The sequence below is a fragment of the Mixophyes fleayi genome, chromosome 8 (assembly GCF_038048845.1).
Source record: "Mixophyes fleayi isolate aMixFle1 chromosome 8, aMixFle1.hap1, whole genome shotgun sequence".
NCBI classification, from domain to species: Eukaryota; Metazoa; Chordata; class Amphibia; order Anura; family Limnodynastidae; genus Mixophyes; species Mixophyes fleayi.
In genome coordinates this window covers 31063281-31081471 of record NC_134409.1, presented here as the reverse complement: position 1 = coordinate 31081471, position 18191 = coordinate 31063281, and the positions used below count along the sequence as shown (strand labels likewise).

The 18191-nt window shown below is 39.4% G+C and overlaps 2 protein-coding genes across 4 annotated transcripts in view; one reads left to right on the top strand and one right to left on the bottom strand.

Annotated features, from left to right (window-relative positions):
* Positions 1–951, bottom strand: part of NPHS2 (NPHS2 stomatin family member, podocin) — a 32116-nt gene extending 31165 nt beyond the window's left edge. The window contains exon 1 of the mRNA XM_075183993.1: positions 747–951. Coding sequence (XP_075040094.1) covers positions 747–951 — 205 coding nt within the window. The remainder of the gene's footprint in view (positions 1–746) is intronic.
* An 89-nt stretch (positions 952–1040) lies between these two features.
* TDRD5 (tudor domain containing 5) overlaps positions 1041–18191 on the top strand; it is a 41182-nt gene continuing 24031 nt past the window's right edge. Inside the window, exons 1-8 of one of the 3 annotated variants that reach the window (XM_075182298.1) lie at positions 1041–1690; positions 8465–8695; positions 8876–9259; positions 9478–9926; positions 13946–14029; positions 14516–14572; positions 15816–15975; positions 18035–18150. In XM_075182298.1, the coding sequence (XP_075038399.1) occupies positions 8467–8695; positions 8876–9259; positions 9478–9926; positions 13946–14029; positions 14516–14572; positions 15816–15975; positions 18035–18150 (1479 nt within the window). In that variant the 5' untranslated portion in view covers positions 1041–1690; positions 8465–8466. Of the gene's footprint in view, positions 1691–4046; positions 4113–8464; positions 8696–8875; positions 9260–9477; positions 9927–13945; positions 14030–14515; positions 14573–15815; positions 15976–18034; positions 18151–18191 lie in introns of those variants that run through there. The other 2 variants (XM_075182297.1, XM_075182296.1) reach the window with 2 other exon arrangements.

Here is an 18191-nt window from a genome sequence, read left to right as displayed (position 1 = left end):
AGTATGCTTTGCCAGTAGATATACAACTGATAGCTGTCGGGGCATGATGGGACTTGTAGTTTCACAACACCTGGATAACCACAGGTTGGCGAGGCTTGGTCTGGACGATGGAGGTTATGACCTGGTAGCTAACAATTAGCAAATTTATTTATTAACAATTTTATTTATAGCATCTGTTCTTTGACAAATTCCACAAAACTACTTAATGTTTATCTATTGTTATTAATTAGATGATTTTTTTTTTCCTTTAACTGTTTTTTTATTTGCTGCATCTGATGTTCTCGCAGCTTGTTTAATTTCTTCACATCTGGTAAAGGTGTCGGGGGGACACCTTTATCAACGCTAGTTCCTCTCCCAGTATTGTCAAATACAGACCTCAGCGTTTTCCAGTTGTTGATAAGGAATATAATGATCATTATGAAAACAAGGATCAGAGTACAAGCTGCGAGGGACACCTGTATAACATTAGTATGGGCTTTTTACCAGTCTTTTTGCCGAATCCTGGCTCCTAACTTGGATATTCCTATTCTCGATATTCGAATTTTCCATGGTCACAATCTTGGTTGTCTCAGTCCCTGTTTGGTCGATATTATGATCAGAGCCGTAACCTGGAATTCTAGCGCCTGGGGCGAGAAAGACAAATGCTGCCCCCTAGCACTCAATTTTAACAAAATGAACCTAAAATATGCCTATCCCCTTCAGCGTTGCGCCTTGGTCGATCGTCCCTGTCGCACAGCCCTAGTTACATCCCTGATTATAATATTCCCTGCCAGTATTCTCATCGTCAATTCGTCCAATTCCAATAATCCCATGGCCACTATCTTGAATTCCAATATTCTCGTGGTTGGTGCTTTCAATTCCAGTGTTGTCCTGTCCAATACGCTCAAAGTCAGAAATCCTCTCGGTATCCTTGTTAAAGTTTTCTTCAAATAATGGTGCTCCCTCCACCATCGGCAGCAGCACTGACAGGAGCACTATGCCCTGCAGTGGGAGTACCTTACAGCGCATGACTGAGCGTCTGCTCTCTCACAAAACTGTACTCGACCCTTGGCCGTCTTTGCGGTAAATCTGAGCTGCGGAGAAGTCACACTGTCCCTTGTGCGGTAACATCCGCATCTTTGCCCCCCCCCCCCCATTGCTGTCGTGACATCACCGCGCGGGCCGGTAACGTGTGACGTATACAGTACTAGCAGCGGAAGCTGCCCCACAGCCTCCCCACCAGAGAGACCTCAAACACCAACCGTTACTAAAGGACGGCGTGGCGGAGTGATCTGGTCCCATTGCTGTCGTGACATCACCGCGCGGGCCGGTAACGTGTGACGTATACAGTAGTAGCAGCGGAAGCTGCCCCACAGCCTCCCCACCAGAGAGACCTCAAACACCAACCGTTACTAAAGGACGGCGTGGCGGAGTGATCTGGCCCCATTGCTGTCATGACGTCAGCGCGCGGGCCGGTAACGTGTGCCGTTTACAGCACAAGGAGCGGGAGCTGCGGCCTGTCTATGAGGTGTGATCAGCTGCTCCACCACCTTCCCACCAGAGAGACCTCAAACACATCCCCTTACTAGAGAGGACGGCGTGGCGGAGTGATCTGCTACCACTGCGCAGTGATTACTGCAGGAACTATTTGAAGGCGTGTCCAGTAGTCAGGTGAGGTCCCTGTTCCTTAAAGGTGTTGCTTTAGTGTACAGTAAGTATTTTTATTTATTTTTAAATTATTATTATGCTGCTCGGGATTTGTAACACAGTTATTATAATGCATGACATCCGTCACGATAAGGTGCATAGTAGTAAACTGTTCTGAATTTTCTGGCTAATTTGCAGGTTATAAAAATGTGTCCTTGGAGAGACCCTGCTTTTCATTATGGACCAATTACACGATACAATTCCTATTTTATACATGTTAGATTCAAATAACATATATTCTTATTTCTGGCGTTTATGGTTAATATTTGCTGGAGAATACTATTTAAAGTGCAAAAAGGTGTTCTAATCAGATATACATAACATAATGGGGGTTGTATTGTTCCAAGATCTGCTAAGAGAGTATTATGTGTCAAGGTTAAATGGGAATTTTTATTTTGGAGCTCAGCTGGTCTGTACCTCTGCCATTTCCAACTGTCTCTTGTGATGAATTTACCATGACCACACACCTGCACTGATTTCTGAAAGTGTGATCTACACAAGAGAATTATATACATGTTTTGCGAATCATTTATGAACCAGCATGTAAGTGCAAAAATTTGCCGACATAAATGTATTAACAGTTTTCAAAAATGGAGCCACCCCCCAAGCCTGTTTTTTATACACCAGGTTTAAGTGTGCTGGTTTTTGTTTGTTTTTTTCTATTAAATAGCATGTGTGGTACGGCATAAAAGTTACTTTGCTGCCATGCATATTCCTGTGCTCATTCTTAAATGCTCATGCCCAGATCCCATGGTTACCCTACACAACTATATGCTCAGCTTCATGCTTACAGGGTCCATTACCACCCTGTACATCCCTTTGGCCAGCCTCTTGCCCACCATAACCAAATGCATGAAATTGATTAGCTTCTGTCCATTAGAAATCTCAAGTGGCTTCAGCAATTGAAACCACTGTGATTTTTTTTTTTTTTGGATAGTCATATTGAAACTGCTACAGCCTTTACTCTTTAACACCACAACAGTGGTTTCAATTGTTGAAGCTATATATTGGTGGGTGAGGACAAAGTGTAGCCAAAGTGGCCACTGCTTTTCTTCAGTCAGTACTTTGTCCGATGTTGCAAACTTCAATAGGCGTCATGGTGAACCGCCAGATGGATAGTACTGCTCTGTTTTATTGGTTTACAACTTTTTGGGCATTGTGATATCTGTCTACATAGATCCCACATAATATTTATATATATTTTTGGGGGTACACACAATTATTAAATTGTATTTTATAATCCCAGAATCATTATTAAAAAGGTTGCATATATAAGTGACATTAAATGCCTACTGTCAGATTTTGTAGCATTTGTCCTTGACAGTTTTTGAAGATTGGGGATCATTCGTTGTATCTAAGATGCTGCCCTCTGTGTCAGCTATGTATTGATTAGTTCTGGAAACAACGAAGTGTTTTCAAAGTCTAGAGTTGTATTTTATGAACAATAGCCATTTCATATTGTCAAGGCTAGAAAGAAACTTTAAACCTAATTTAGGAAATAAAAGGTAACAGATTAAAACAGAAATCACCTACTTCGGCATATTTAATTGTCATGGTCTTATACGGAATAAAAGCACAATTTTAAGAAATACATATTAACTCTTTCTATACCTATACAAGTCAGCTTGTATTCAACTTCCAGCATGTATTTTATTGATTATCCATATTAATCCTCTCTCTGTTGCTTACCAGCAATATACTATATATTACACCAGGGTTGTCCAGCCCATGCGGCCCAGCATGCCTGTAAATGTGGCCCAGCAGGAGTTTTGGTTGTGGCAAGGGGGCAGCGCTGTTAATGGAAAAAAAAAAATCCTGCAAAAAAAGAAACCTTGTGGTCACGCGGTCCCTCCCTGGTCTCCTCCTCCGTGCGGCACTCACAGTGAATGTCGGGCGTGACGTCATAACGTCCGACATCCATTGCGGAGCACAGCACATAGGAGTCACCCGCGCGAACTATTAGCAGCAGTGAAACGGAAAAAACAAGAGAAGAGGATCAGAGAACAAGCCAATTAAAAGGTAAGTTAAGGGTTTTTTTTTTGTTTTTTGTTATTATTTCAAGGGACGCTGACCAGTGCATAAACTCACCTGGTCCTGGAGCATCACAGACCTTATCTTCCTGTCTTAATGACTGCTGTATTGAAGCCCTTCATAAAATGTTGTAACAATATCACTTGATGTTTGACAGCAGCCATTAGCATGTCATTGAAACACTGAGCAACAACAAGGAGCATTAGCAATGTTTTCTATGTTTTTTTTTGGATGATCAGCTATCATTAGTACTAGTGTATTTTATGTGCGGCCCAAAACAACTTGTCGCCTTCCAATGTGGCCCTGGGAAGCTAAAAGGTTGGACACCCCTGTATTACACGAACAAATCATGTGACCTGCTGATTTCTAAGGAGAAATGAGGATACAAAGAAGAGGTGAGAGTAGATGCAGTTGGGACAGAATAATGCAATACTATCTGTATCGGACATTAGGAAGGCTCTACAATTTAGATGTTGCCACAGGTGGCAGATATAATTTCTATATCGTATGGATAATCAATGCTTTCCATCAATGCTTTTTATCATCCAACATTTCCTCTTGCTTTGGTGTGATATTCACCACTATTGGTTTTACTTTGTTTTCCTTATTCAATTCATAAAAACATGTTGTATTACTTGTGCATATCTTAGGCACACATCTAACCAAAATCCATATCTGGAGTAAAATTATACTGAGAATTAATAGGAACCTTCCTACAGAAGCAAAACATTTTGCTCAGCTAATTCTTTAAACCTGAAAAAGAAATAGTTGGATCTAATCATGATCATGCATTACCTTGCCAATCCCCTTTTATCCTCTCTATTATCTTTCTTATTATTTTCATTCTGCAATCTCTTCCATGTAGTTCCCAATCACTTATTCAGAATCAGTATCTTTACAAGTGCAACTCTTAGTCCTAATAATAATAGTTTCTAAGGTCATGCAATAACCTCCTGTAACTGCAGATTGCATGTCTGTGTTGGATTCGTTCTATCTTTATAACTTGTAATTATTTGCTTATATATGAAAAACTTTTATTATATATCTGTTATGTTATCAATCAAGTTCCCTAAATCTCTAATGAAATTATAGTTATTATGTATGCCATGGATAGGACTGGTAGTATATTTAGTATCTGCCCTCCATTGTGGCATCATTGTTTTATGTACCCGTTGTTTAGTTAAAACTTAATTTGTCTTGTCAATTCCATTTTTAAAAATCGTCCTAGCCATCATACGATACGATCTATTAATTCTCCAGTCCTCTCCCATAAGTTTGTGCTACAACCTGTCTCTCTCTAGAGGGTATGTTTACTAAACTGTGTGTTTGAAAAAGTGGAGATGTTGCCTACAGCAACCAATCAGATTTATTTAGTACAGTATTTGCAATACTGTCTGGGAAACTAACAATAAACTAAGCTTTCCACTCATCTGGATTTCTATCTAATTTGTCTCTAAGACTTGTCCATTTGTTTTTATGAAATGTTCCTTCTAATGGTATACCTGGATACTTTGTATGCCACTTTTTTTCTGAATTTCACACTACATTCACCACATCTCACTTACACCACACTAGCTGGACTCGTTCCAGGTAACTTATACCAACAGAGAATTGCTTTGACCCATCGTGTAGCCATAAAACCTTATATTTTTAGTCCAGCAATCACCATGCAGTGATAATAGGTCCACAAACGCATTGTTGGCTTCATGGCGATCTTTTGAGCTCCTCCCCATCTGGAGTTTTGATCTTTTTCTGGTACAGTTTGTATAATACCGGATTCCATCGCAGCTGCTGCACACTTGGAAATACGATCAATCTTCTGTTTTTTTGGTAGGAGGCTCATTTGTAAGAAGAAGGATTCTCGCAGTGTTTCAAGTCTAACTGCACTTTTATTCGTTTCAATATGAGGGCAGTCCACTTTGTTGTCTTTATATTTTAATAAATCATATATTGTGCCAGATCCTTCTTTTTCCTTCCATTTTTCTGTGTTATGTGAGGAAAATCCAGTCTTTTGAGGAGGAACCTTTTTGAAATAAAAAAAGAACTCAACAGTATGCTTACCATGAGTAATCAACATAATGCTGTGTTACATACTAGTTTGGGAAAATCCTAATGTGAGTGCATTCACGACGGGGAGTGGGTTTTCTGTGTGACACATATTTCATATATTTTTCAATGGTAGATTGAAATATTTTCTAAAATATGTTATTGCACTATGGGGGGAATTCAGTTACTCCCCAGAGTATCGCTGTGCTAAGCCTATTACCGTTATTACGGTAAATTTAACCCAGCTTTCTGCTCGCAGCTCAGGAAACTGCAAGCAAAAAGCTGGCGTTGAAACTACCATAATAACAGTAATAGGTTTAGCGGGACGATACTCTGGGGGGAATTGAATTCCCCCCATCGTGCAATAACATATTTAAGAAAATATTTAAATCTACCATTGAAAATTATATTGTATATGTGTCGCACACAAAACCCACCCACTTATGGGGTGTTTAGCATTCTCGCTTGGGAGTAAAGAGATTTTAAAGCAGACAGTAGAAACGGACCCTGCATATATTTGTGCTCTTGGATGAAGTTATGGCTGTGAACTGGTAGTAGGAGGCTAGCAGAGGTGGTTGCAGGAGGTCAGTGGATCTGGGACCTCGCAGAGAGCAGCTACTGTGATAACCATTAATAGGAGTGGAGCTGAGATCCAGAACAGCTGAGTGCAATGTGTGCCTAGACTGGTACTGGGGCAGACGTAGGACAATATCATAGACTTCTTTGTAACTGCTTTCATTGGCCCTTGCTGTGTACTGTTACTTTGTATCATTCCATGCCTGATTTTGTGCTTTAGTACATTTTGTTTGGATTCAGCAAGATTTATTTACCTCAGTTGCTACATGTAATTTATTATTAATAAATATAAATGCATTCTATTGGAAAATCTAAAACCTTTTTTCAACAGAACTGAGGCATGCCCTAGCCATATTCTCAAAGGATGTCATTGTTTGTCTGGTCTGTCCATGACTCATCTTTAGATATGTGTACAGGTCGTATAACAAGCAATGCAGCAAAAAACTGTTTATTTTACTATTTTCTCACATTTTGCTAGACAGAGGTCTGTAGAATGGTTGATGAGGGTAGGAGAAAAGTGTCTAATTCATGAATTTCATATTTTCAGAAATATATACTTTACTAGTTTACAAGGGGTTTTCACACCTTTAGTGAGTCCTTAAGATTTTGAACTATGTTATTTTGTAAGGAACAAACCTATCTGATTTGTTGCTTAGTTTATTTTCAATTTGTATAATGTAAAGTATATAGATTATGTTTAAATGAAGCATGGGTTCCACTACCAACTTGTCTTATTGTATAGTATTACAAATGTATTTAAAAGGTGGTTGGTAAAATTAATTGAATAGGTCAGAGTGAAGGAACATATATACAGTTGTGATTTTATTTAACCCTAAAGTGTTAATTAGATTTTTGAATGAAAATGAGAACCTTTCCCTTTCTATGGAAACTGATGTAAAAACCATAAGTGGTATAAGTAGTTGTTATTAGAGTATAAATGGGTACAGTAGTATTAACTACAAACGCTGTTAGCAAGGTATAGTATCAGCATTCAAAGTATAGATGGCAACATTGGTTATCATTAGGTAACAAGGTTTAGTTCATATACAGCAGTAGTTATAATTTAACGTATAGTTAGGCAGCAAGGTATAGTTAGAATGGGTAGTAGTTAGAGTCACTGGGTGAAGTATAGTTTTCCAGTAATGGTTATATTGAGTATCAGTTTCTGCAGTGCAGGATATGCTCCAGGATCTTATATTTTCTGCAGTGCTAGTATATTTTTTTACGTGTTTACGTGTGTGTGTGTAACCTAGGCATGTGTTCCTTTTGACTATGTGTCACTGGGTCACTTCAATCATGAATGTCCCAGCTTAAGCCAGAATTTTCGTGTCACTCCCACCCAACGATCATCCCAGGGGGGTGGAGGACACGTAGGATCGGTCGCTCCGTCACACAGCCACAATCTTTCTCCATACCCTCACAGCGTTGCAGCCAGACAAACACACACTGTCTTACAGTATATAAACCATTGTCTCATCCCCACCCCTGTACCCCCAATCCAGACACACACAGTCTTACAGTATAGCAGCCTTTTGTCTCTCTCCTTTCACCCTTAAAATAGAACTGCTGTTGTTTTTATGCAAACCTGTTCATAATATAACAATGCAGTTCAGTAGGCCAGTATACTATCATGCAGTCAGATTTCACTGATCATAGGACAAAGTCTTGCCCAGTATGGTGGGCAGTAAATAAAGCAGAATTAATTCTCTTGTTTAGAGTATATTACAGAACTGTTCTTACTTACTATTATGCAATAAAGACCCCTTTCCATTAGCTAACTTTAAGTTGCCAGAATACAAAGCAGAGCCCAATTCTTGTGACCAGGCAGTGACCACTTCTATTTCTTCTACTCACCCTGCTCTTGTTACATATTTCCTCCCAGTTCAGTTACTAGCTGATGTTTACCATGGTGACCTGGTACAGTGATTTGTTCAAGTTTGTTTTGTGATATATATAGACCATTTTTACACTAGAAGCATGTTTCAGTAATGAGACTACTGCTATTCTATTCTTATTTTCCTCATTTAATAATATACTGTTTGTTGCTGCTTATGAGTTCAAATTTATGAAACCCCAAATGGTCGTGAAATGAACACAATTCTGACTTTTTTTCCCCATTGAACAGAAATGGACAAGGAACGGATCTTGGAAAGATTGCAGAAAGATTTGCGCTCTTTGTTAATTGCATCTAAACATGGGCTGAGCGTACAGGAACTTGAGCAGGATTACCGCATGATGATTGGTTCACACCTTCCAGTAAGGAAGTTAGACTACAGGTCAACCATGGAGCTGCTTTTGGATATGCCAGATGTGGTAAAGATCCACACTAAAATTGATGGCACAGTGATATTATCAGGTATGTATATTTGGCCTATTTTCTTCACTGGTTTCCCTGTCGCATAAGGGGGTGGGATCCCCACAATGTAGGTTGGACTGCATTTTAACAAGGACATTGCAAAAGTGAGAAATTGCTTTCAAGATCACTAGAATCTGTTATGATTTAATTGTTTATTTCCCCTCTCTCCTCTTTCTCAAGCTGTTGTTAATGAAGAAACAAAAAGTATAGCTGATTTAGTGTCCCGACAGAAGACCCAATGCAAAAGGAAAGCGATCAACAAACGTCGTATAGCGAGACCTGTGTGTCATATGGACTTGATGAGACGTGGCAGAATAGCTCCTGTTCTTCCTGCATCAGTGAAAAGTGACCTACGAGACCTCCTCTCCATCTCACCATTACTGGTCTCCCAGCTGGAAACTGCCTTTTATAAACGGTTTGGCCGCGGTTTTCAGTATACTCGATATGGCTTCTACTCCTTATTAGAAGTCCTCAGATCTGTATCCGATATTGTGCAGGTGATGCAAACTAGGGCTGGATCACTGCTGATGCTGAGGAACTTTGATCCTAAGGGCACATCAGTTGGTGAGTATCTATTGTTATGTTTAGTTTAACACATTGAGTGTCAGATACTGCATTGCTTTATTATTTTAGTTATGGTTGTCATTTTGAGGCATATTCCATTATCTAGTTATCTATCTTGTTTTGCTCCCCTTTATTTTATCGCTGTCATTTTGTTCAATTTGGCTATAATTTTGTGTTTTAAGAATTAAGCACTTGTTATATTTCTATCTGTTTTCTAGGCTTAAGCGTACAATTACCCAATCCAGCTGTTAGTTTCAAAGGGCCTTGCAATGTTTCTATGGATGCACAACACTCTAAAAAGAGGCCCTTTGTTCAGGACATTCCTTTGCCAGCACCTATGCCTTTACCTGGAACTACCACCCTGGAGAAACTTTTTATCGCAGCAGAGGCCAAATATTTTGCCAACAGCACTTCTCTTAAGAGCCTCCCTACAGAACAGAAATATGGAAATTGTCAATCTCAAGTTATAACTGAAAATTCAAGTGTAGAAGACCATTTACCTTTAAACTCGTTCCCATCATCCATGCCACAGGTCACTGCTAATAAAGCTCTGGTTAAACCTCCAGTGCATATAGAAACGGTCACTGCTGAAATGACAGGCTTGGCTGCAGGTACTGTGCAAGCAGATATAGCAAAACCTGGAACAGTGCAGTGGCTGCAAGAAAAGGTATGTTTAAAATCATACAGATCTTGCATAGTATATTTGTGATGTATCTTAAACTTTGAACATACATGATGTTAAACTAAAGGGAGAGTACAAATGTACAGTCAAACCGCAAATCCATGGAAATGTTAAATGAAGGGAACAATTAATAACACCCAATACAAAGTAACATAATGAGAAAAGCAAATAAGTGTTAGGCTAGTTTCCCAAACATAAACTCCTAGAACAAGCAATAGAGGTCTTCGCCTATAGCAGCTACCTTTTCCGTAGAGCAAGTCTTGCTCACAGGTACTCTGATGTCCCCAGGTCTTAACTCTAGGTAGTAGGAACTTATGTTTGGTGATACCTTGAGACAGGACTGAGTCCAGGATGGTCCAAGGGAAGGTCGAGGTCCAAGGCAACTGGCAGACAAGCGGAGACCAGCAAACAAGCAGAGGTCAGGGCAATAAGCGAACAAGCAGAATCCAGTAATCAGGCAGAGGTCAGGGCAACTAGCGAGCCAACGGAATCTAGGAGTCAGGCAGAGGTCACAACGGAAGACAGTCAGAAAGCAGCTGCAAGTCTCAGGAACAAACTGAAGCAGGTCAGCAAACAGGGACACTGAAGCTATAACCGGCGGGAGGCCTTAAATAGTGATGCTGGCTAATGAGGATGCAGGGTCCAAACCTGCACCCAATTAGCCTCAGGAGGCTGTAATTAATCTAAGCAGAACTACACGGGCCTGGCTGTTTGACACCTCACCGGGCGCGGCTGCAGAGGAGAGAGAGCATCCCAGCTGCTGCCCTGGCAACCAGGATGCTCAGAGTGGAGATGACATCCCGACTGCCTGGGCAACAGACGGGACAGAGACAGGTCGTCGCGAGCAGCACGGCGGCCTGCGACAATAAGGCAATATTCTATTGATCACAGTGGTTTATTATGGTAAGCAGTTTGTTCCAGTGTGTAAAACATATATATTTTAAACTTTCCATGAACTACCACATATGCGTAGTAAAACAAAATGTTAATTTTAGACACATGAAAACAAATCTGTAGCCTTATGTTAATGATTCTATCAAGTTTTTTTATGCAGTATATACAGTAGTCTGTAACATTTCTTTTACTAAAACTTACACTACTGTTCTGAATAATTTTTAACATGCAAGATGGCAATATGCATGAGGCTTATCCCACTGCTGTCTTCCTCAATGTGATATACCAACAGCATTTCAGTTTCATTGGGACTTTATTACTGGAATCTACCTGAAGAGTCTGAGTATAGAATCTCTGTTCCATATCACCCTAATGGTGCCAGAGGATACTATATAAACAGTAAGGTGCACACTGATTGGGTGAAGGAGATTCGGACAAGTGAGCAGAGAGAGCATCCCGTTGCCTAGCAATGGGACGCGAGTCAGCTGGGCATGCGCACGCATGCGCACGCATGCAAGAAACAAGGGAGCGTCCCATTGTTAGGCAATGGGAAGCGGCTGATAGGGGAGCACAGGCGTCCGTCTCCTGCACCTAGTGTCAGTGCGGAGACGGCTCCTGACAGTGATGAAGCAGAATACCATCTCAGTACCCCTACTGACAGAATATCTTACCCCTGGTACAGTTTTTAGTTTGAGTACTATGTTAAAAAAAAAAGAAAAAAAGAATCTACCACACCCATGATATAAGCTTATTCAGAGTTTATTAATCATGCATGTGAGATAGAGGTACTTTTTATGCAATAAGGTATTCACCGCAATGATGATAAATGAGATTATACAATAAGATAATCTCATTTACTCTAAGAAAGCATACTCTTATGGGTAAATTTATCAAGCTGCGAGTTTTAAAAAGGGGAGAGGTTGCCTATAGGCAACCAATCAGATTCTAGTTAACATTTGGTGGAAGCCGGAGTGCAGTAATGCTGGACCCCTTTCCTGTGCTGCCGGCAGGCCCAAGAGAGCAAAGCTATACAGGCAAGAGTTCTGGCTGCAACAGCAGGGACACTGCTTTCCCTGGGTCTGGTTGCCATCCCTCTGGAACCTATTTTGGCTTGGATGGGGCACTAGACCCCAGAGCAGGTCTCCTAGAAGATACTTTATGTGGGATGACCATGTGTAGACAAGGGGAAAACCTCACCACCACTGAATCTAATGCTAAAGTGAGAACCAGGACAAGGCTGATTCTTGTGTAAGAGAAGTGAATCAACTTGGACAGGCTGAAGGTACAGGGACCTAGGGCTAGATTTACTAAGCTGCGGGTTTGAAAAAGTGGGGATGTTGCCTATAGCAACCAATCAGATTCTAGCTGTCATTTTGTGGAAAGTACTAAATAAATGAAATCTAGAATCTGATTGGTTGCTATAGGCAACATCTACACATTTTCAAACCCACAGCTTAGTAAATCTAGCCCCTAGTGTCTTCCTGCTAACTGGTCTGTAAAACTTGTAAAAAGCTGGCAGCAAAGTCCCATGTAAAGTGTGTGTGTATTATCACTGTCTTTTTACTGGTGTATAATGGCCTAAGATCTATTATTGAGCAATAAACACTACTATACTTAAAGATCCTGCTCTATTCTCACAAGATGCGTATATCTGCTGAAATCATGTTACTTAAAAATAATGGCTAACAATCCATCCTTTGGTCTTCCTGTGTTGAACCAAGCGTCCAGACTCCATGCTCCTTGCAGTCCTGATCTAAAGTAAACAATATGTAGGAACCACCCAGTGTCGCCAGTAAAGAGGTGTCGCAGCACATACACACACCACGCAGAAGTATGTATGTGCTGGTAAGGAGCCTGGTGGTGCCACCGCAGTGGTGCACAGTTGATGCTTAGAGACATTGAGTGTCTGGTGGCCGACACTCACTGTAGTAGTGGTCAGTAAAGGCAGGTAACTGGTGTGTGTGTGTGTGTGTGTATATATGTATATATATATATATATATATATATATATATATATATATATATATATATATATATATATATATATATATATATATATATATATATATATATATATAAAATTTAGGCCCAATACATTAAACCTGGTGTACAGTTCCTATTGCTGCAGTGATGTTTATGATTTTAGGAGAAGAAACCGAGAACTAGTTTGTATTATGGGAAAGTCATATTCAACTACAAAGGTCCCTCCGGGGTATCTAGCCAATAAAGCAAGGAGATTTCATGGGGTTCCAGTCTCAGTGCTCCAATTACATTTCAGGTCCAGTTTGTGAAGTTTCCCCATATGCAGTGATATTGGGGTCAACAATGTTCCAGAGCACGATAAAAGTGAAGTCTTCAAGATGAAAGAAAACAATTTGGAAATGATCACAAATCCTTGACGCGATTCTCTGTCACTTCTGTCAGTTTCGTTATTAGGAGTCAAGTCCATATCCGTTCAAAGTGCTAAACAGCTGATGTCCAATCAATAGAGGTCATTCGTAACAGCGGTGTATTGATTTGCATGGTGGAACAGAGAGCACTCGTTGATCATTCATTAAATTTCAGCTCTAACTTAACTTTAGCAGTAAATCAAAGCCACAATGAACTTGTGTTTACTAAAGACATATCATCATTTATTTATATAGTGCCAACATATTCCGTAGCGCTTTACAATTGGGGACAAATACAGTAAGGAAACAAACTGGGTAAAACAGACAAAGAGGTGAGAAGGGCCTGATCACAAGCTTACAATCTATGGGACATATGATTGCGGACATTGTACCAAACACTTCTAACATATTAAACATTTACTGGTTTCTGTATCAAAATAGAAGTTAAATTGATCTGACATGTATGATCTAATATAAGAGGTAAGTGAAGACAGGTCCATTGTACTATCCATACGTATAATGGACATTTGAATTTCATCAAGTTGGCAAGTTGTTTCAAGAGTAATAAAATAGGTGTATATGTGAGGAAACTGTGGTAGGACGGTTTCAGAATATGATTTGCGCTCCTTATCTTTTCTGCACTAAATTAAAGTTTTAAATACCTGAACAAGACTAAATCCTAATGCAGTGTGATTACTACTATTTTTTTTTTTTTTGCAGCTGGACAAGGATTTGAAACTATGCCTATCACAGAAGAAAGCAGACAGTGTTTTCAGTGCTGATCTGCGGCGGGATATAAAACATGTAAGTGTTAATGACTTAGCTGTCTGCAAGGTTTAAAAGAAATAAATCAAAGCATTGTTCAACCGTTGGCCCTTTAAATTTGGTCGGTGATGACTGCATCTGACCTGTGTATGTGGTAATTGTTTCAACCGCAATTATTGTGCTCCATCGGCATTGGTCTTCTAGTCTGCGTGCCAATTGGCTAGATCTTTCAAATTTGGCTATTCATGTGGGTATCCTAATGTGACAGAGGTTTGTTTGGTTCGACTTGTGTAGGGAGACCGTTTATGTCTTCGAAGTCAAACAAATCTAATTTTATGACGTTCAGAAGTTAAAACCTCTGAATATAACACTGTTAATTCTGTATGGCCAACTTAAATGGTAGATATGTTTTAACTGCTACTTCTCTGTCAAGCTATTTTTCAATTTGAATTCTTCGTGAAAAACAGAGCATACTAACTGTATATGAAAAAACACTACTTAAAAAATGTCTATTGATTTAAATAGGTTGTTCAGCAGCATTCGGGGGGACTCCCAGTTTCACAGCTTTCAGTTCTCTATAAGGTAAGTTTATGTTTTTATTTCTTACTTGAATAGTTTGTGCTCTGCTTTGCACTGCTCCATACGGTTACAATTTGACCAAACTGAATTAGTGTCTGCCAAAATGAAGAGGAGTGAGTTGTCTGCTAACATTGTAGTTTTTTTATTTATTAAAGAAACATAGGCAAATGCTGAGAATTTTTAATTAAATACAAGAGACATATTTTACAAAAAGACCCGATAGTGGTTGTTATATTTGTAAGGAACCACAGTTTGTGTCTTTGATAAATATGTAAGCAGTAAAAACCCTGAATGTTCAGTTTTCAGTTTTTTTCCGTTTTTTCAGCCTGTATAAAGTAAATTTATACAGGCTTAAAACTGAAAATTCAGTGTTTTTGTTGAATTGTTCATATACATCCTGGTCCCAATAGATTAGTTACCTGAAGACTGGTGCTCACACAATATGGTGGGACCCATGACCTCTAGCACACTTACCGCTGCCCACCTCACTCATACACACCCACACTGCTTAGTGGATAACATTGTAGCCTACAACGGGTGCGTGCAAGACGTTGTAGGACACATTGGATCACATGAGTGCTAGACTCCAGCTAAGTAATCTTTTAGGACCTGAGTTTTCAGCTTTGGGTGGAATTATCCTTTTAAAGGGTGGTATTCCTTGTAATAGGTTTAGTGTAAATAACCTGCAGGGTGACTATACATGTGTGTATATATAACGAAAAAGATGGATTAAATTGGCGCTAAGTTATCCTTGCAGCCAGAGATATCAAGCAGAAGATCCACATATCTATTACATATATGGATTGTTCTGTTTAATATCTCTACTACACCCCTATGAGGAATCAACAGTGAGGAGTAAAAAGGACTTCATAAAAATACCAAAAAGAACTTTCAATCTCCAATATGTGATATCTATGGTTATAAGGATATGGATTGATATTTTGCTGACTGACTCTATAAGACAAGAACTTTGTGACAATTTAATCCATCTTTATAGTTATATTTACCCTTATTAGTTAGTGGTTTTCCTATAGGTGTGATTGGGCTGCTTAGTATCTATTAATACCCTTTGAAAATATTTAATTTTGACACTACATTTATGTATACAAGCATAGAAGTGCAGCACCATGTCTGCTTCATTGAGTCTAACTATGCTGATATCAAAGTGGCTTTCTGGGAAGAGCTGTTTTGCTTATCACTGAGAAATGTAGTAATTTTATTTCACTGTTAATCTGTCTGTCCTTAGCAATACACAGGAAAAGACCTGCCATTCAGAGAGATGGGATTTATGTCTGTATTGGACCTTGTCGGTTCGTTGGGTGACTTGCTCTATTTGGAGTGCACCACGGATGGGCAAGACTGGCATATTTTTGATATTGAAACAAAAAGCAAAAAAGATGTGACTGGTGAGAAACCAATAACATTTATTTGATGTATGAACACTTATTGTTTTCATTGAAACTTAACATCAACTGACTTCACAATTAATCATGCAGTATATTTGCTAATGCATAACTTACCCTGCAAGTACTGCTCCTGTATGGAACAGCCACAGTCCGACTGGGAGATAGAAGGTTAATAAACTTCTAAGAGTTTACAAAATAGCATGTTGGTCTGCAATACAGTGTTACAGTAACTGAAAGGAAAAAAGAAAACCTTTTAAAGGGCATGTCCAAGCCAAAATAATATAATAATTCAAGCCTGCTGCCACTTATATTTGACCTTCTTATAACAATTATTTTTATATATATATATATATATATATATATATATATCTATATCAGTTACTGTACTTGGCTCTGTTCTCCTTGCATGGATGGAAGCAATTTGATCTATAGACCTGTTTCCATGCAGCTCTCCTGTCTTATACACTATACAGTGTTATACTTCACAAGACATTGTGGTGAAACCTAGGTATATAATATCGATATATTATATTGCAGTGTATAAGGGAGGCAAGAAATCTTCTGGAAATAGTGTCTGCATGTCTACTGTGCAGGGGGGAGAGCAGTCCTACAATGTGTGTATGGTGCTGGTTTTTCTAGTTGCATAACTATGAAAAGCAAATAAACTGGTGGTGGAGAAGTGGGATTTTGCCTGGAGAACTGCTTCATGTGGATCTACTAATAACTTATCTCTTGACTGCAGTTTTCCTTGTCTAATAACTGTTCCCCCAGTAGCGACTTATGCCCCGCTATGTTCTTTTCCATCCTCATTCACCCTGTTTTCACTGTTAAATCCCTTAATTTTGTCTCTTCACTAGGGGACACAGGGTTTTTCCCGCCCCTGTGCATTCTTATCAGACAGAATGTTTCCTTCAGCGGCTGACAAGTTATCTTTGTTATAGTCATTATGTTTGTTTCCTCTTACGTCCGCTTTGGTACAAACTGACATCTTGGAGTCATGCCAAGGGATATAGCTTGCAGGCGGAGGAATTAGTTGTGTCCTTTCTCCAGAAACACGGCCTGTAACCATTATCCTGTTTCTTCCAGTGAACAACACGAGAAAGGGATTTAAGGCACTAAATGACACTAAAGGCAACTCAGTGTCTATGTAGAATGGTTTCACTTCCGTTCTAGTACTACCAAAGTAGCAGTGATGAAACCCTTTTTGTGTTTCCAGTGGTCAAATAAGCTTTCCCCATGGGCAGTATGTGCCAATTGCAATGTTGAGGCTCCTTTCACCAGCTCCTCAAAAATGTTTGTACAGTTTGACTTGAATTGCTGTCAGTGTCTCTGAGCACTGGTAAGGGCATATTTGAAGCCTCTCCAACAGAACCAGAATCGGCTATGTCTCTTGCCAGCTCTATAGTTCAGTTTCCCCAGCTTGTGGTGTTCACAAACACTTAATGGCAGTGATGTGATATATAAAGCAGAGGTGTCCAAGTTCAGACCTCAAAGACTACCAACAGTTCATGTTTTCAGGATTTCTGTCTATAGAAACAGGTATTGATAACTGACCCAGCCAAATACATTAAATCATCTGTGCCCGATTAAAGAAATCCTGAAAACATGGACTGTTGGTAGCCCTTGAGGACTGAACTTGGACACCTCTCATATAAAGCATAACTAACATGGAGAAATTACTCCTCCCTAATCGTTTAGTCAGAAGAAATATCTTGTCAGCCTGTACAGTTTGACAGATGGATCAAAGTCTACATCCTGCTGTCCATTTATAGGACTGTTTAATACTGTATAAACTATGGCAGTTTTAATCCACTGTCATATTTGTTTATACTATTTATTAGTCTTAAAACTTCATGTTTTGGTGTCTCCCTACAAATTTTCCTTGGAGTAATAGGAGAGCTTTTTGATGTTACCAAGGGGTTTAATTAACAGTAAGTGGCGTAAACGTCATTAAAAAATGACCTTGCATAATGCATACATTTATCTTTATTAAAAAAGGATATGCTGTAACAATTGTACATTTTGTCACAAATCGCCTCTTTTGTGCAATCTCTCTTAGATAGCAAACTGCTTCCAGTCAATGAACCTATTTCCAGATGGAATTTGTCTACAAAGAAGTCAGATTACCTGAAACCACAGATGATCAAAGTCTCTCCAGCTGATGGGGACGGTTTGGTATTGCTCAGTTTCTCTTGACATTGTATTATTGATGTTAC